The 17,049-nt window shown below is 48.0% G+C and overlaps 1 protein-coding gene across 2 annotated transcripts in view; it reads right to left on the bottom strand.

Moving 5' to 3' along the window:
* Positions 1-7,491: 7,491 nt before the first annotated feature.
* The window catches only part of KCNK2 (potassium two pore domain channel subfamily K member 2), a 216,229-nt gene continuing 206,671 nt past the window's right edge, over positions 7,492-17,049 (bottom strand). For both annotated transcript variants that reach the window (XM_063919096.1, XM_063919097.1), the window contains exon 7: positions 7,492-10,785. In XM_063919096.1, coding sequence (XP_063775166.1) covers positions 10,468-10,785 — 318 coding nt within the window. In that variant the 3' untranslated portion in view covers positions 7,492-10,467. The remainder of the gene's footprint in view (positions 10,786-17,049) is intronic.

Raw genomic sequence — 17,049 nt, 5'->3', positions numbered from 1 at the left:
AGCAGCGCCAGAAGCAGTAGGCGTTACACTCAAGAATACATCGGAGGAATCCCAGTCAGGAGAGGACTCGTCAGACTTGCCAGTGACATGGCCTGCAGGACTATTGGCGTTCCTGTCTAAGGAGTAAATTGACACTGAGGGAGTTGGTGGTGTAGTTTGCAGGAGCTTGGGTATAAGAGGAAGAAGGGATTTAATTGTCAGTGGACTGCTTCCGCTGTCACCCAAAGTTTTTGAACTTGTCAATGACTTCTGATGAATGCGCTCCAGGTGACGTATGAGGGAGGATGTTCCTAGGTGGTTAACGTCCTTACCCCTACTTATTACAGCTTGACAAAGGCAACACATGGCTTGACACCTGTTGTCCGCATTTCTGTTGAAATAATTCCACACGGAAGAGGTGATTTTTTGGGTATTTTGACCAGACATGTCAATGGCCTTATTCATCCCACGGACAACAGGTGTCTCTCGGGTGCCTGACTTAAACAAACCACCTCTCCATCAGAATCCTCCTGGTCAATTTCCCCCTCAGCGCCAGCAACACCCATGTCCTCATCCTGGTGTACTACAACAGTGACATCTTTAATTTGAATATCAGGAACTGGACTGTGGGTGCTCCTTCCAGCACTTGCAGGGGGCGTGCAAATGGTGGAAGGAGCCACCTCTTCCCGTCCAGTGTTGCGAAGGTCAGGCATCGCAACCGACACAATTGGACTCTCCTTAGAGATTTGTGATTTAGATGAACGCACAGTTCTTTGCTGTGCTTTTGCCAGCTTAACTCTTTTCATTTTTCTAGCGGGACCATCAGTGCTTCCATCCTCATGTGAAGCTGACCCACTAGTCATGAGGAACATAGGAGAGGGCCTTAGCCATTCCTTGCCACTTCGTGTCGTAAATGGCATATTGGCAAGTTTACGCTTCTCCCCGGACACTTTGAATTTAGATTTTTGGGTCATTTTACTGAACTTTTGTATTTTGGATTTTACATGCTCTCTACTATGACATTGGGCATCGGCCTTGGCAGACGACGTTGATGGCATTTCATCATCTCTGCCATGACTAGTGGCAGCAGCTTCAGCACTAGGTGGAAGTGGATCTTGATCTTTCCCTATTTTACCCTCCACATTTTTGTTCTCCATTTTTTAATGTGTGGAATTATATGCCAGCTGCAAGATACAGCAATGGACTACTGTACTGTACTACTATATACTGGTGGTCACCACATTGCAGCACTGTACTACTATATACTGGTCACAACAATGCAGCAGATATTGAGCACTGATCAGGATACTAGAACTGAGTCTGATACGGAGCTGCAAGATACAGCAATGAACAACTGTACTGTACTACTATATACTGGTGGTCACCACAATGCAGCACTGTACTACTATATACTGGTCCCCACAATGCAGCAAAGATATTGAGCACTGATCCGGAGCATAGAACTGAGTCTGACACAGAGCTGCAAGATACAGCAATGTACAACTGTACTGTACTACTATAAACCAGTGGTCACCACAATGCAGCACTGTACTACAATATACTGGTCCCCACAATGCAGCAAAGATATTGAGCACTGATCCGGAGAATAGAACTGAGTCTGACACGGAGCTGCAAGATACAGCAATGGACAACTGTACTGTACTACTATATACTGGTGGTCACCACAATGCAGCACTGTTCTACTATATACTGGTCCCCACAATGCAGCAAAGATATTGAGCACTGATCCGGAGAATAGAACTGAGTCTGACACGGAGCTGCAAGATACAGCAATGGACAACTGTACTGTACTACTATATACTGGTGGTCACCACAATGCAGCACTGTACTACTATATACTGGTCCCCACAATGCAGCACAGATATTGAGCACTGATCTGGAGAATAGAACTGAGTCTGACACAGAGCTGCAAGATACAGCAATGGACAACTGTACTGTACTACTATATACTGGTGGTCACCACAATGCAGCACTGTACTACTATATACTGGTCCCCACAATGAAGCACAGATATTGAGCACTGATCAGGAGAATAGAACTGAGTCAAACACGGAGCTGCAAGATACAGCAATGGACAACTGTACTGTACTATATGCTGGTGGTCACCACAATGCAGCACTATACTACTATATACTGGGCCCCACAATGCAGCACAGATATTGAGCACTGATCAGGATACTAGAACTGAGTCTGATACGGAGCTGCAAGATACAGCAATGTACAACTGTACTGTACTACTGTAAACCAGTGGTCACCACAATGCAGCACTGTACTACAATATACTGGTCCCCACAATGCAGCAAAGATATTGAGCACTGATCCGGAGAATAGAACTGAGTCTGACACGGAGCTGCAAGATACAGCAATGGACAACTGTACTGTACTACTATATACTGGTGGTCACCACAATGCAGCACTGTTCTACTATATACTGGTCCCCACAATGCAGCAAAGATATTGAGCACTGATCCGGAGAATAGAACTGAGTCTGACACGGAGCTGCAAGATACAGCAATGGACAACTGTACTGTACTACTATATACTGGTGGTCACCACAAAGCAGCACTGTACTACTATATACTGGTCCCCACAATGCAGCACAGATATTGAGCACTGATCTGGAGAATAGAACTGAGTCTGACACAGAGCTGCAAGATACAGCAATGGACAACTGTACTGTACTACTATATACTGGTGGTCACCACAATGCAGCACTGTACTACTATATACTGGTCCCCACAATGCAGCACAGATATTGAGCACTGATCAGGAGAATAGAACTGAGTCAAACACGGAGCTGCAAGATACAGCAATGGACAACTGTACTGTACTATATACTGGTGGTCACCACAATGCAGCACTATACTACTATATACTGGGCCGCACAATGCAGCACAGATATTGAGCACTTATCCATAGAATAGAACTGAGTCTGACACGGAGCTGTAAGATACAGCAATGGACAACTGTACTGTACTACTATATACTGGTGGTCACCACAATGCAGCACAGATATTGAGCACTGATCTGGAGAATAGAACTGAGTCTGACATTGAGCTTCAAGATACAGCAATGGACAACTGTACTGTACTACTATATACTGGTGGTCACCACAATGCAGCACTGTACTACTATATACTGGGCCCCACAATGCAGCAAAGATATTGAGCACTGATCCGGTGAATAGAACTGAGTCTGACACAGAGCTGCAAAATACAGCAATGGACACCTGTACTGTACTACTATATACTGGTGGTCACCACAATGCAGCACTGTACTACTATATACTGGCCCCCACAATGCAGCAAAGATATTGAGCACTGATCCGGAGCATAGAACTGAGTCTGACACGGAGCTGCAAGATACAGCAATGGACAACTGTACTGTACTACTATAAACCAGTGGTCACCACAATGCAGCACTGTACTACAATATACTGGTCCCCACAATGCAGCAAAGATATTGAGCACTGATCCGGAGAATAGAACTGAGTCTGACACGGAGCTGCAAGATACAGCAATGGACAACTGTACTGTACTACTATATACTGGTGGTCACCACAATGCAGCACTGTACTGCTATATACTGGTCCCCACAATGCAGCACACTGAGCACAGATATTGAGCTTTTCAGGCAGAGAACGTAGCCACGTCCTCTCCGCTCAATCGACAGTGCACGAGTGAAAATGGCGGCGGCGCGCGGCTCTTTATATGGAATCCGAATCTCACGAGAATCCGACAGTGGGATGATGACGTTTTCCCCCGTTCAGGTTTTGCGTGTTAGGCGGGAAGAACTGAGGCTGTCTCGGACCCGGATAAACCACGTGAAGTTCGGGGGGGTTCGGATCTCGACGAACCGAACCCGCTCATCTATAGTTACAATGGCAGTGAATATGGTGTTTGGTGCAAACTCACCATTGCACAAGGCCATGTAGCAAACACAGGTACAGAAATATCGCACATTGCTTCCCAGCAGAAGAAACAGCGCTGTGTGTTTCCAGCGTTCATAGATAACTCTGTGGCCAACCCTGTGGCCCCCAAAGGGCCTGAATAGCTGTACATTTTATTTCAGATATATATTTAGTACTAAGACCTGGGACAATGGGGGTCATTCAGAGGTGGACGCGGGAGTGATCAGCGCTGCGTATTTGAACCTAATTCAGACCTGATCGCTCCTCTGTGAATTTGCAGAGGTGTGCGATCGGATAGTCGCCGCCCAGACAGAGTGAAAATCACCCCGTGAAAGTTTGCGTACACCATGCGAAAAGCTTTGCATACGTTAGCCAGCTGCAAATCCATTCGCAACTCACTCACTATCTAAGGATTTTTCCAGTCAGTGCAGTCTGTGTGTAGCCCAGGTCTTACTCCTACAGTGCGACAGAATCAGGCTGATCGGGGGCCGGATCTGATGTCACACGCTCGCCCTGACAACGCTTGGGAACGCCTGTGTTTTTCCTGACACTCCCAGAAAATGGGCCGTTACCACCCACAAACGTCCTCTACCTGTCAATCAGCCTGCGTACGCCTAGCGTTCAAATAAGACGCTGGATTTTTATGCAGTTTGGCCTCGCGCCTGCGCATTACGGTCCATACGCATGCGCAGTCATTCGATAATCATCCGCTTTGCGATTTCGCACAACAGCGATCCAGTCTGAATTAGGCCCTTCATAGCAGCAGATCAGAGAAGTTGCGCAATCTTTTGAAACGAGACAGCCACCGCCATCTTTTCAGATCCAGCGTCGGATCAACATCGGGAACATCACCCTAAAGGTTGCTGAGAATGTCCACCGAAACTACTCTGTCGAGGACAGTGAATCTGCATGAGAAGGCGCAGTTGCTGGGTATGGCACGCCCCCATAACAAACACGACACCCCTCTATCCCTGTCTCCGCCCCATGTGCCTGCAAAATGTCAATCACACCACGGGTAACACCATAGTGTGACCGGAGCCGCACGTGAAGAACAGAAACAGTCATCGGTCGTTTGCGAACAAATTGGAACAGCAACCACCTCGGAATCACCCCCCAGTGATACATTATATTTAACCCAGGAGATATTTGAAGTGAAGGATCCCTCCCTAGAGGAGCAGCTAATGAGATGCCGAAGCAGCCTGTCCTCTAAGGAGTTTATGCTGCACTCTCCTGCTCCGGCCTCCGCCCTGTATTACAGCTCCTCTAAGGAGTTTATGCTGCACTCTCCTGCTCCGGCCTCCGCCCTGTATTACAGCTCCTCTAAGGAGTTTATGCTGCACTCTCCTGCTCCGGCCTCCGCCCTGTATTACAGCTCCTCTAAGGAGTTTATGCTGCACTCTCCTGCTCCGGCCTCCGCCCTGTATTACAGCTCCTCTAAGGAGTTTATGCTGCACTCTCCTGCTCCGGCCTCCGCCCTGTATTACAGCTCCTCTAAGGAGTTTATGCTGCACTCTCCTGCTCCGGCCTCCGCCCTGTATTACAGCTCCTCTAAGGAGTTTATGCTGCACTCTCCTGCTCCGGCCTCCGCCCTGTATTACAGCTCCTCTAAGGAGTTTATGCTGCACTCTCCTGCTCCGGCCTCCGCCCTGTATTACAGCTCCTCTAAGGAGTTTATGCTGCACTCTCCTGCTCCGGCCTCCGCCCTGTATTACAGCTCCTCTAAGGAGTTTATGCTGCACTCTCCTGCTCCGGCCTCCGCCCTGTATTACAGCTCCTCTAAGGAGTTTATGCTGCACTCTCCTGCTCCGGCCTCCGCCCTGTATTACAGCTGCTCTGAGGATGAATCTGGCTCCCGGCACAGTTCCACAGTATGGCAAAGCTGTATAGCAGAGAGAGAGAGAAATGATATTACCATACTGGCGTCATCACCCTGGTGCGGAGAGAGGACGCTGGGTAACCAGAGGAGGAAATGTGCACAAAGGAATCTTCTCTTCCTAAAACCTGCAGATTAATATTTCATTAGAGGGTGTAAATGTGCTATTAGCAGCCGTGTACTGGTAACGCATGCCTGCTTTAATGCACGTGAATGACTGCACAGTGCGTACGGTAATTCGTGCTCCTCAATGCGTCCAGTAAGCATTCAGCGATCGATATCTGGAACAGGCAGTTGATGCAGGATTCTGCCCACAGCCCTTCTCACCTCTGTAGTTCTCCCGCCAACATGAAGCTCCGACATCGCCTGGGGAACGGAGGAAAGTCATGTCTTTGCTTTGTATTAAAGGGACGTTATTATGGGAAAAAACACTTTCTGTTCTCTGCTTTAGAAAATACAATAAATCTTAATCTGATGATCTGTGTTCCCAACCTGTCATGTGCGCCCTTTTCTAGGGACTCCACATGCAAGTGTGCGACTAAACGCGGACTAACTACATTTTGCGCAAGATGATGGAAGAGCATGGAGAACCTTACTTTTACCTCCCAACATTTGGAGCCTCCGAATCGGGACAGGGGAGTGAATATGGCAAAGTGGAGGCTGTCTGAGTCAGAGCTGGTGTGGCACCAGCCCTGGTGGGACGTGGTTAACGTACCACGCAGAGGAGGGGCTTGCCACACACTCATAATAATAGCACTGGTATGTACCTAGAACTGTGATAAGAATCGCAAAGGACAGCTCTCCCGATAAGAGTTTTCCTTTGTGATCACTGGGCTTCCAGGTTTAGGACCCGGGAGCCCCCCTGCACATGCGTAGAATGACGTGAGCGCCGCGGTGGGTGCTGGGAGGGATCCGGAAAATGCGACAATAAGTCCATAGGCTTCTATTGGGTAATGCCATCTAATATGGCTTTATCCAACGGGTCCAAGCGCCGTAATTTATCGCATTTCCGGAGCTTGGTACATATGGGAATAAGGTTAAAAACTCAGAAAACAGCATTTACTGAGTTTTTGCTGCATTTTGAAGTTTAGTACATACCGCCCTTTAAATGTAGCATCTTATACACATGACAGAATCAGCGAAACGCCGCTTTCGGTGCCCTAGATATGCCAGGCGGTTACACTAACCACTTACCAATTGGTCTTACACACATACAAAGACACAGATGAAGCGCCATGGAACTTGGCGTGAGTATAAGCCACCGCATCGCAACACTTCCTACACAGACGCACGCAGATGTACAAATGGCGTGCATCAAATAGACCAGCATAATCTAGGTTTGGTAACTGTCGCTGCCAGTTGTTTTATTTATGCGAACACAACGCACATGTTGAGTGTAAAGAAACTTTGCGCAGCTGAGAAGCTTGCAACGTGACGCACTAAGAGGGGCTACTTGGTACGACTGCAGCCACAGTATATAAGGACACAACTGTTAGTACTTTATGGGAAAGGTAATTGGATCTCAAGATAGGTCTGAACAACGTCTGTTGGCCCTCATCCAGCTTCTGTATCTCCCATGCATTCCGGATACGTACTGGCTTGCATACCGCTGTATCAGTTTCACTGGACTTAAATTAAAAGTTGACGACATTAAATGGTAAATATTCAATAAATGATGAGCAGAAATCATCTGTTTTGTAAAATATAATTTAATAAAATTTAAATCCTTAAAAACTCTTCCATGAGTGTTCCATTGTGCATGAAATCATTCACGTTCACCCTGTACTTCACACACGCCCGTCCCTGCCTTACAATCACGCCAGTGCTAGAACTATTTGCACACTTTCCTTGTTGCTCTGTATTCCAGCCTCATACTCTGAAGCCTTCTTCACGCCAAAGGATAGGAGCTGTAACATAAGAATGTCTCACCGTGCGGCGGCAAATGGAAAACTCAAGCGGAATAACAGTATTTTGTCTATTAGATATTGCTCGTTCTTAACGCTACAGCCCATGCTGCATGAGGGGTGCCAGAGTCTGGCAACCCATTGCACTGCAGCCGTTGTCCAGCAGGTCATGCGGGTATTTGCCGTTCTGCAGCACCGGTGGCGCCGCAGCTTACCTGATGTATTGCGTTGCAAATACGTGTGAAACCTCCTGTATCGGTACAAATTCTGATGTCATCATTTCAGTGTTCAATGAGAAAACTTCTGTCTTACTGGGAAAGGCGCCCCCTACTGTCAAGTATTATGGGAATTAAAAGTCACCTCTAATTTCCATGACCTGTATAAAAGCAATTGAACACTGAACTCCAAGGTGACTTCTAATATCCGTGTGTATGCAGGAGTGAGCGCCTCATCCCACATATCACATGCAGGTAACATTCTTACATTCATAAATTTAAATAGTAAATAACTGCTCAGTGGTAAGTAGTATAGAAAGGAACTTCTGAAGGGTTTGACCCCACTCGTAAATATAATAGGGGTGTGGATGCTTAGCGAATGCTCGATGGGGCTTGTTATGAAGTTGTGACAACCTGGCATTGAGTGGTATGGCGGGAAGCCGTGCACATGGGCTGATGGCAGAATACTTTGGAGAGAAGCCCCAGACTTGGGAATAATATACTATCTATGTTACAGTTACCTATAAGGTTTTGGCTTGTTATCTAATACTTGTATATGGGCCCTCATTCCGAGTTGATCGCTAGCTGCTTTCGGTCGCAGCACGGCGATTAGGTGAAAAAGCGGCATTTCTGCGCATGCGTACGGGCCGCAGTACACACGCGCGAAGTACTTTCACACAAAACTATGCAGTTTTACAAAAGGGCGAGCGACTCTTTTTAGTCACTCTGTTGATAGGTGAGTGATTGACAGGAAGTGGGTGTTTCTGCCTGGATGGTAACTGAGCGTTTTCCGGGAGTGTGCTAAAAAACGCAGGCGTGTCAGGTAAAAACGCAGGCGTGTCTGGGGAAACGGGGGAGTGGCTGGCCGAACGCAGGGCGTGTTTGTGACGTCAAAGCAGGAACTAAACTGACTGAGGTGATCGCAAGGTAGGAGTAGGTTTGGAGCTGCTCAGAAACTGCATGAAACATTTTATGAGCAGTTCTGCTAACCTTTCGGTCGCACTTCTGCTAAGCTAAGATTCACTCCCAGAGGGCGGCGGCCTAGCGTGTGCAATGCTGCTAAAAGCAGCTAGCGAGCGAACAACTCGGAATGAGGGCCATTGTCACTGAAATTCTTGATGATAGGAAATGATGGAACTACCATGGGTGCCTGCCTCACTCCCTCCTAGGCTTCCGCAGCCCAGGAGGTACCCATAGCACTCCCCGAGGCACCCGCACATGCGTAGTGGTTACATGTCACAGACACACATGCCGAGATAAGACTCTTTGGCTACGCCACTCATAGAGCAGCCTGCGGGGGGCTGGGAGGTTACTCAGTGGCATTATAGGTCCTATAGCTACGTTTTGTTATGGGTCCAGAACTGTTGCACCCATAAAGACATAATTAGCATTTTCCTACATTGAAGTGCCATTACTGTATTAGTTAAAGAACCTGCTTGCATGTATTGTGGGCCTGATTCTGAAATGGACGCAAAGCGCCCACAAGCTCGGACGACTGCTGAAGCCAGATTTGCTACCCAGTGTCCTTATGGCTTTGTGTATGGTTGTACCATCCCAAGTTTCCGTCCCCAGCCACTGGCATTTTTACCATCACCCCTCACACCTATCCCATGATGGCGTCCCTCCCCCGTACACATGGTGCAAACTACCACCAAAGTCTGGATACACCCCCAAAAACATTCCCATAACACGCCCAGGAGTTGGCTCTTTTCCAAGTGCTGCCAAAGTAGCCACCCAAAAGTGCCCATTTCACGGATGGAGAGAATCGACCAAGCACGGAGCAAGCTGGCCTATCTCGCATCCATCACGGTGCATGTGCTGCACGCGCTGTCTGCTAAATTCTTACGGGATGCGTGTGCTTTTGGACTTGTACTTATTGAAGACCTGCACAGGTTTTGGGAGCAGGAGGAACGGGGAACATTTCTGAAGGGAATTTGTTAAAAACAAATCATGTAAATTTGCTTCTACTGGTCCTTTAACACTGAAATAATGACTATTATGGCTTTAATGTTTCCCACTTCTCCCTCACTAGTGCATTGAGGTACCATAGCATGCATTCGTCAAGCAACATAAATTAGCTGATAAAATACATTCCTCAGGCCGAAAAAAATAAAAAAATAATCGCTATGGAGGTTGTGTGTCTATACGGTATAAGGCACTGATAGAAAGTCTCTTAAGTTAAAAGCTGTACAGTATCCCAATGATTTCTCCAGTTACAAAATACATAGTCAGCGACTGATCCACTCCTTTGCCTGCCAGAACTCAAATGTTTGTAGGTTTACCAAAATCATGAAGCTTATGTTATCAGAACACTGCGGGTGTTCAGAACACTGCGGGTGTTATGGCACATTAGAAAAGAGAGGAACAGTCTTGGCGCAGAACGGCATCAGACGTTGTTGAACTTAGTAGTCCTCGCCGTAACTACATATACCGACAGTTTTAACAGTACTGATTGGCTGGCTGTCTTTAAATCCGTATCTGAGCTCATGCAGGCTTTAGAAATGCTGGTAGTCTCGATTATGGCAAATGTAGTATCTGAGCTGACAGTGGAGTCGGTACGAGGCGCTACTTAAAGTTTTCGATGACGGCGATCTCTTCGGATGCGCAGTGCGGAGTTAGGCCATTCAGGTACATACTGTCACATTTTGTTATAGAAGGCAGCGGCTCTTTCTCGCTGTGCAGGTGGTTGACGGATAAGGTTCTCTTGCACGGCGTCATTTCCTGGCTTTGGCTCATTCCTAGCTCTCCGGATAGCTTCCGTTTAATAGAGGTCGCCCGCTGGAACTTGTCGTATATCTCTACACTGAGACGTCGGCGGGTCTCCTTGAACTCGGCTGTGACGTTGGCTGTCCATTCGGCAGCGTGTGCCCTGAACTCGCCCACCTGCAGCGAGAAGGGAGAACACAAGGAAAATGTGAGATTGACGTGTAGAAGAGAAATAAAACACATTGAAAGGGCCATTTACTAATAAGCAAACGTGCAAGAGCACGTTCTGGGGTGGATTCTGTGAGGGATGCAAAGGCACAAAAAACAAAAACATAGTAACTTTGCACCTCGTCAAAACCATGCTGCACTGCAAGGGGGCAAATACATATATTATTTTTGCATGCTATGAACGGTGGACCACAGGTGAGTAACATTTGGGATGTCCTATAACATGTAACCCAGGCTCAAAATGACTTTATAAACACGTTTTTGTTTCAGAACAATTACTCATGATATTCTTGAACCTGCTACCATTGAAGAGCCTTGTAGCTCCAGAACAACCCTCTGGGGACAATCCTCGCTCGCCTTAGTTATGTAGAATCAAAAAGGGTAGGGAGAAAAAGATGCTGTAGAATAACGCTACCAGAGGAGCTGATGTTGCAGCTGTTATAAGTATTGGCAGATGCCTACAAGTTGGTAAGTGAGCAGCGGATGTGAGCAAGACGGTTAGTCCACATGTTGATTCCAAACCAGAGTAGGTTTTATTGAATTTAATAAGATACACAGTACAAGGTACCAGTCTATCTTGGGCTACGTACTGTACAGCTGGGCCCTCCACTAACACAGTGACAGACTGGTGCATACGTATGCAGATACTTTTATAGAGGTATGTAAACAAGTCTTGCACCTGGAGTCTAGACAGTCTGACCTTTACGTTTAGCAAATTATATTTTTACTCAGAGCTGTGATGTTATTTACACAGATGAGTCATGCACAATAACACACAGTTTAAGAGACAACATGTAGCGATTAACCATTTAACTACATGTCAACCTCTTAGCACAAGAGACCAAATAGGAAAAAGATTGGGGTTGCAAACAGCACGGATGATTAGAGACCTATAGAAAGTATACTGTATATCAAAAAGTTACTAATAAAGAAAGTGTGTTTATTCCGATCAAATGTCATGAAATTAATTTAATAACTGATAAAACAAAACTCAACTGATGTGATAATAACAAGGCACATAGTATAATATATAATCAGGGACTGGTAATGGCGCTGGTGCAATAGGGTGAATGTTCTCCAACTAATTGTAATACAAATAAAGGCACCAGCACACAGTTACTAGAATACTCCAATAGGAGATACTGACACATCCCAAATAAGCCAGGTGGGATGGAGGATAACGATGAAAACCTCCAGCAGATTGCACAGCGATTAGATGAATAACAAATAACTAGTTCTTTGGAATCTGCTGAATTATTTTTAGCAAAAAGACCTTGGCGGGGATAGGAATTCTCCACGGGACCCTCAAGCTGTCTTATTCGGATATAGGGGGCCATTCCGAGTTGATCACTAGCTGCCGTTGTTCGCTGCGTAGCGATCAGTGAGGAAAATGGCTAATCTGCGCATGCGTATGCACCGCAATGCGCACGCGCGTCGTACGGGTATGAAGTCCATTGTGGTTTTGCACAGGTGCTAGCGACGATTCCAATCGCACAACAAGAACGCAAGGAGATAGACAGGAAGGGGGCGTTTCTGGGTGGCAACTGACCGTTTTCTGGGAGTGTTTGGAAAAACGCAGACGTGGCCGGGAGTTTGCTGGGCGGGTGTCTGACGTCATTACCGTGTCACTCGTCGCAGCAATCATCGCACAGGATAAGTAACTACAGGGCTGGTCTTGTTCTGCACAAAATGTGTTTGCTGCCGCGCGGCTGCACATGCGTTCGCACTTCTGCAAAGCGAAAATACCCTCCCCCGTGGGTGGCGACTATGCGTTTGCACGACTGCTAAAAGTAGCTAGCGAGCGATCAACTCGGAATGAGGGCCCATATTCCAGAGATATTCCACAGAAATGTTGGTCTTGGGAAAGGTGAAATAGTAAATCCAGTTGCAAGTGACAAAACGCATGAGTAGCCGTTATTGGAACTGGAATTACCCTTATACAAGAGCACAAGCTTTCTTGTGGAATATCCACACATAGTATACTGCACACAGGAGGGGCGCTATGCTCCACATCTGACAACCCGCACGGTAGTAAATATACCCCTAAATATCTATCTTCATATTTAATGCAATACATGTTACAGTGTATTATTAAACAATACTTAAGCTGTACAACGGCTAAAATCAGCGAGGATTCTGGGAACACAGCGGCCTTGACACAGAATAGCACAATAGCAACGAAAACTCTTTTTATAAACACTTGTTACATCAGCCTAAAAAAATCTGCTTTTATGTTCATAGATTGACTTCTGCAAGCAGTGTGATACATAACATAACCGGCAGCTGGTGTGGGTCCACAGTGCCCCTCCATATGCCACTCAGTGCCCCCACCCCCCCAATATGACACACTGTATGCTGCACAGTCCCCCCAGGCCCTAAGTCGCACTAGAATCCCTCCGGTGCTGTGTTCTGCGTGCACAGTGTACAGATGGAGCCTCGCTTATCTAGCCGTCTCTGCTGCACCTAGGTGCACCAAGGCTTATTAGCATAATCCTTTCGTCTATTGTTCTCAGCTGCAATACAATACAGAGAGAACAATACAGCAGGGGATTAAGTCCGACTGCCCTGGCACCTGTAATCCTATTAAATGGATAGATGAGCAGGGCTCCATCTGTATACAGCGCATAGCAGCTCTTGGGTCCCCTCAGTAGCGTCACAGATGGAATGTGTCACATGACGCTGATGAGGGGACTTGGGAGCCACTCTGCGCTGTAGGTACTGTGCATGCATAACGCAGATCCGCAGCAGCCTCTGTCCAGGAGCAGGCGCTGCTGGGAACATGATCTCACCTATTGCAGGGTCAGACCCGCCCTGTGTGGGGACCCCCCTTGGTTGCACGCACCTAGATCCTGTCATCAGGGTTGGACCGCCCCCCCACCCCCCTCCCTTAGTACGCCACTGGCTACAAGCCGGCTCATACGGAGCATAATAATCAGCAGCTATATTCCTGCTTTGTATTTCATTACATTGGGCCTCGTTCAGAAGCAGCCGCTGTATTGGCAAACTGCACTCAAACATTGCGGCCGCATCCTAGAAGGGTGCGACCGCAATGTGATTGACAATGACGGGCATTCGCGGGGTGACGACACGGCGTTGGGGGGTGGTGGCGTGGCAGGCTGAACGGGGGGTAGGAGCGTGCCTGGAGCATTTTCGGGGCGGCTGCGTGGCATCACACGCAGCTGTTCTGATTTTAAAAATGGTGCAGGCCAGGAGTCAACCTTAATTCAAAGCATCCGCAATTAAATTGCATCATGAGGCGGCGCTACACATGCTGGGCGCACTTGCCCTGGGCTGTGCGGCCCCCAGCATGTGCGGAGATGGACGCAGATCTTGCTGTGTATGCACTCCTCAGCATTGGGTGCAATATGGGGGTGATTCAATAAGGATTGCTGATGTGATCCTTACTGTATTTCCCCAATGGTGAGATCCTGCAATCGCGGCGCAGGTATGCGAACACCTCTGCCTGATTGAAGGGCAGAGGCATTCGAAGGGAGGGATGGGGACAGCCAATGCTGTCCAAACTGCAGCCTGGAGAGCCATGGAGTCCCCAGCTGCAAAACAAACCCGCCATTCAGCCAATGCTGTACAAACTGCAGCCTGGAGAGCCATGGAGTCCCCAGCTGCAAAACAAACCCGGCAGTCAGCCAATGCTGTCCAAACTGCAGCCTGGAGAGCCATGGAGTCCCCAGCTGCAAAACAAACCTGCCAGTCAGCCACTGCTGTACAAACTGCAGCCTGGAGAGCCATGGAGTCCCCAGCTGCAAAACAAACCTGCCAGTCAGCCACTGCTGTACAAACTGCAGCCTGGAGAGCATGTAGTCCCCAGCTGCAAAACAAACCCGGCAGTCAGCCAATGCTGTCCAAACTGCAGCCTGGAGAGCCATGGAGTCCCCAGCTGCAAAACAGACCCGGCAGTCAGCCAATGCTGTACAAACTGCAGCCTGGAGAGCCATGGAGTCCCCAGCTGCAAAACAAACCCGGCAGTCAGCCAATGCTGTACAAACTGCCGCCTGGAGAGCCATGGAGTCCCCAGCTGCAAAACAAACCCGGCAGTCAGCCAATGCTGTCCAAACTGCAGCCTGGAGAGCCATGGAGTCCCCAGCTGCAAAACAGACCCGGCAGTCAGCCAATGCTGTACAAACTGCAGCCTGGAGAGCCATGGAGTCCCCAGCTGCAAAACAAACCCGGCAGTCAGCCAATGCTGTACAAACTGCCGCCTGGAGAGCCATGTAGTCCCCAGCTGCAAAACAAACCCGGCAGTCAGCCAATGCTGTACAAACTGCAGCCTGGAGAGCCATGGAGTCCCCAGCTGCAAAACAAACCCGGCAGTCAGCCAATGCTGTACAAACTGCCGCCTGGAGAGCCATGTAGTCCCCAGCTGCAAAACAAACCCGCCAGTCAGTCAATGCTGTCCAAACTGCAGCCTGGAGAGCCATGGAGTCCCCAGCTGCAAAACAAACTCGCCAGTCAGTCAATGCTGTCCAAACTGCAGCCTGGAGAGCCATGGAGTCCCCAGCTGCAAAACAAACCTGCCAGTCAGCCACTGCTGTACAAACTGCAGCCTGGAGAGCCATGTAGTCCCCAGCTGCAAAACAAACCCGGCAGTCAGCCAATGCTGTCCAAACTGCAGTCTGGAGAGCCAAGGAGTCTTCAGCAGAAACACAAATTCGGTACTCTGCTAATTCCGCAAGAACTGCGGTTCTCAGCTTAAAACCATGACAAGACTTTAAACGTGGCTACTGAAGGCTGCAGATGTACTACAAGGTCCATTCTTCAACCCGGGCAACTCCGGATCTTCCAGCTAGTTAATAATAATTAGGGGGCATGAACTGGGGGACCAATCAGAAGCTGCAATATCCTTCTGATTGGTTTTCTCCGCTAACCCCTTTCCTTACAGCGGAATCACACAGTCCTAGTCATTTGCCAATCCTAATTACAAAGCGACAGACTGAGGGGCTGGTGAGCTACAGGCGTTACTGTATCTGTAAGCAGGATGTGTGGGTGTAAACGCCCCTTTACTGTAACGTGTCACCTGTGTTTATGAGATGATAATGGGTAAGGTGAGCTGACAATCTGAACCAGGGAAGAAACGAGTGCACTACAGAAACATGGCAGCCACTAGTGACCCCGGCAGACCTGACACAGCCGCGTCCACAGTCATTTTTTATATGAAATGTTATTCTAAGCATCTTCTCCGTCTTCCTATATAAACAGATGGGCTTTGATATCCAGAGTAAGGTGCTTGTCACTGTCCTGGACAACGTCTCAAATCCTTTCTTCCTGGATTTGTTCCAGGTTAATGTTCCTGAAAGCAGCCAGATCGGAGACAGCGCAACAATTACCCCACGTTCAGAGGCATTTACAATGAGTGCTCAATGCCTTCTCTCCAGGAATACATGAAATCGTCTCTCGGTGACCTCTGTCATTTCAATAGCGGCACTTTGCAACTGTAGAAGCACTTTGTATTCCCGCTGATTAAGGTAAATTGCACAGAATTAAGGTAAATTGGATTTAATTTCTCCTGCGCTGGTAAACAAGCTGATATATCGCTCCGGCCGTGAGGCTGCGTCAGCGGGGAAGGATAGAGCTGTGTTTTGCTGGAACTATGGTTTTGTTGATGTCACAGCTGAATATGAAAATTCAACAACTAGTGTGACATGGCCAGGTCCATTTACGGAGCCGCTTAGATGAGCGCACTCAGGTGGTCATTCCGAGTTGATCGCTCGCTACCAGTTTTTATCAGCCGTGCAAACGCTATGCCGCCGCCCACTGGGAGTGTATTTTAGCTTAGCAGAAGTGCGAACGAAGGGATCGCACAGCGGCTACAAAATATATTTGTGCTGTTTTAGAGTAGCTTCAAACCTACTCAGCGCTTGCGATCACTTCAGACCATTCAGTTCCTGATTTGACGTCACAAACACGCCCTGCGTTCGCCCAGCCAGGCCTGCGTTTTTCCTGGCACGCCTGCGTTTTATCGAACACTCCCTGAAAACGGTCAGTTGACACCTAGAAACACCCACTTCCTGTCAATCACTCTGCGGCTGCCAGTGAGACTGAAAAGCTTCGCTAGACCCTGTGTAAAACTACATCGTTCATTGTTAAAGTACGGCATGCGTGCGCATTGCGCAGCATACGCATGCGCAGAAGTGCCTTTTTTTGCATCATCGCTGCACAGCGAACGAATGCAGCTAGCGAACAACTCGGAATGACCAC

The sequence above is a fragment of the Pseudophryne corroboree genome, chromosome 4, assembly GCF_028390025.1.
Source record: "Pseudophryne corroboree isolate aPseCor3 chromosome 4, aPseCor3.hap2, whole genome shotgun sequence".
Taxonomy (NCBI): domain Eukaryota; kingdom Metazoa; phylum Chordata; class Amphibia; order Anura; family Myobatrachidae; genus Pseudophryne; species Pseudophryne corroboree.
Note: the sequence above shows the minus strand (reverse complement) of the source record. Positions and strands in the feature narration are given on the sequence as shown.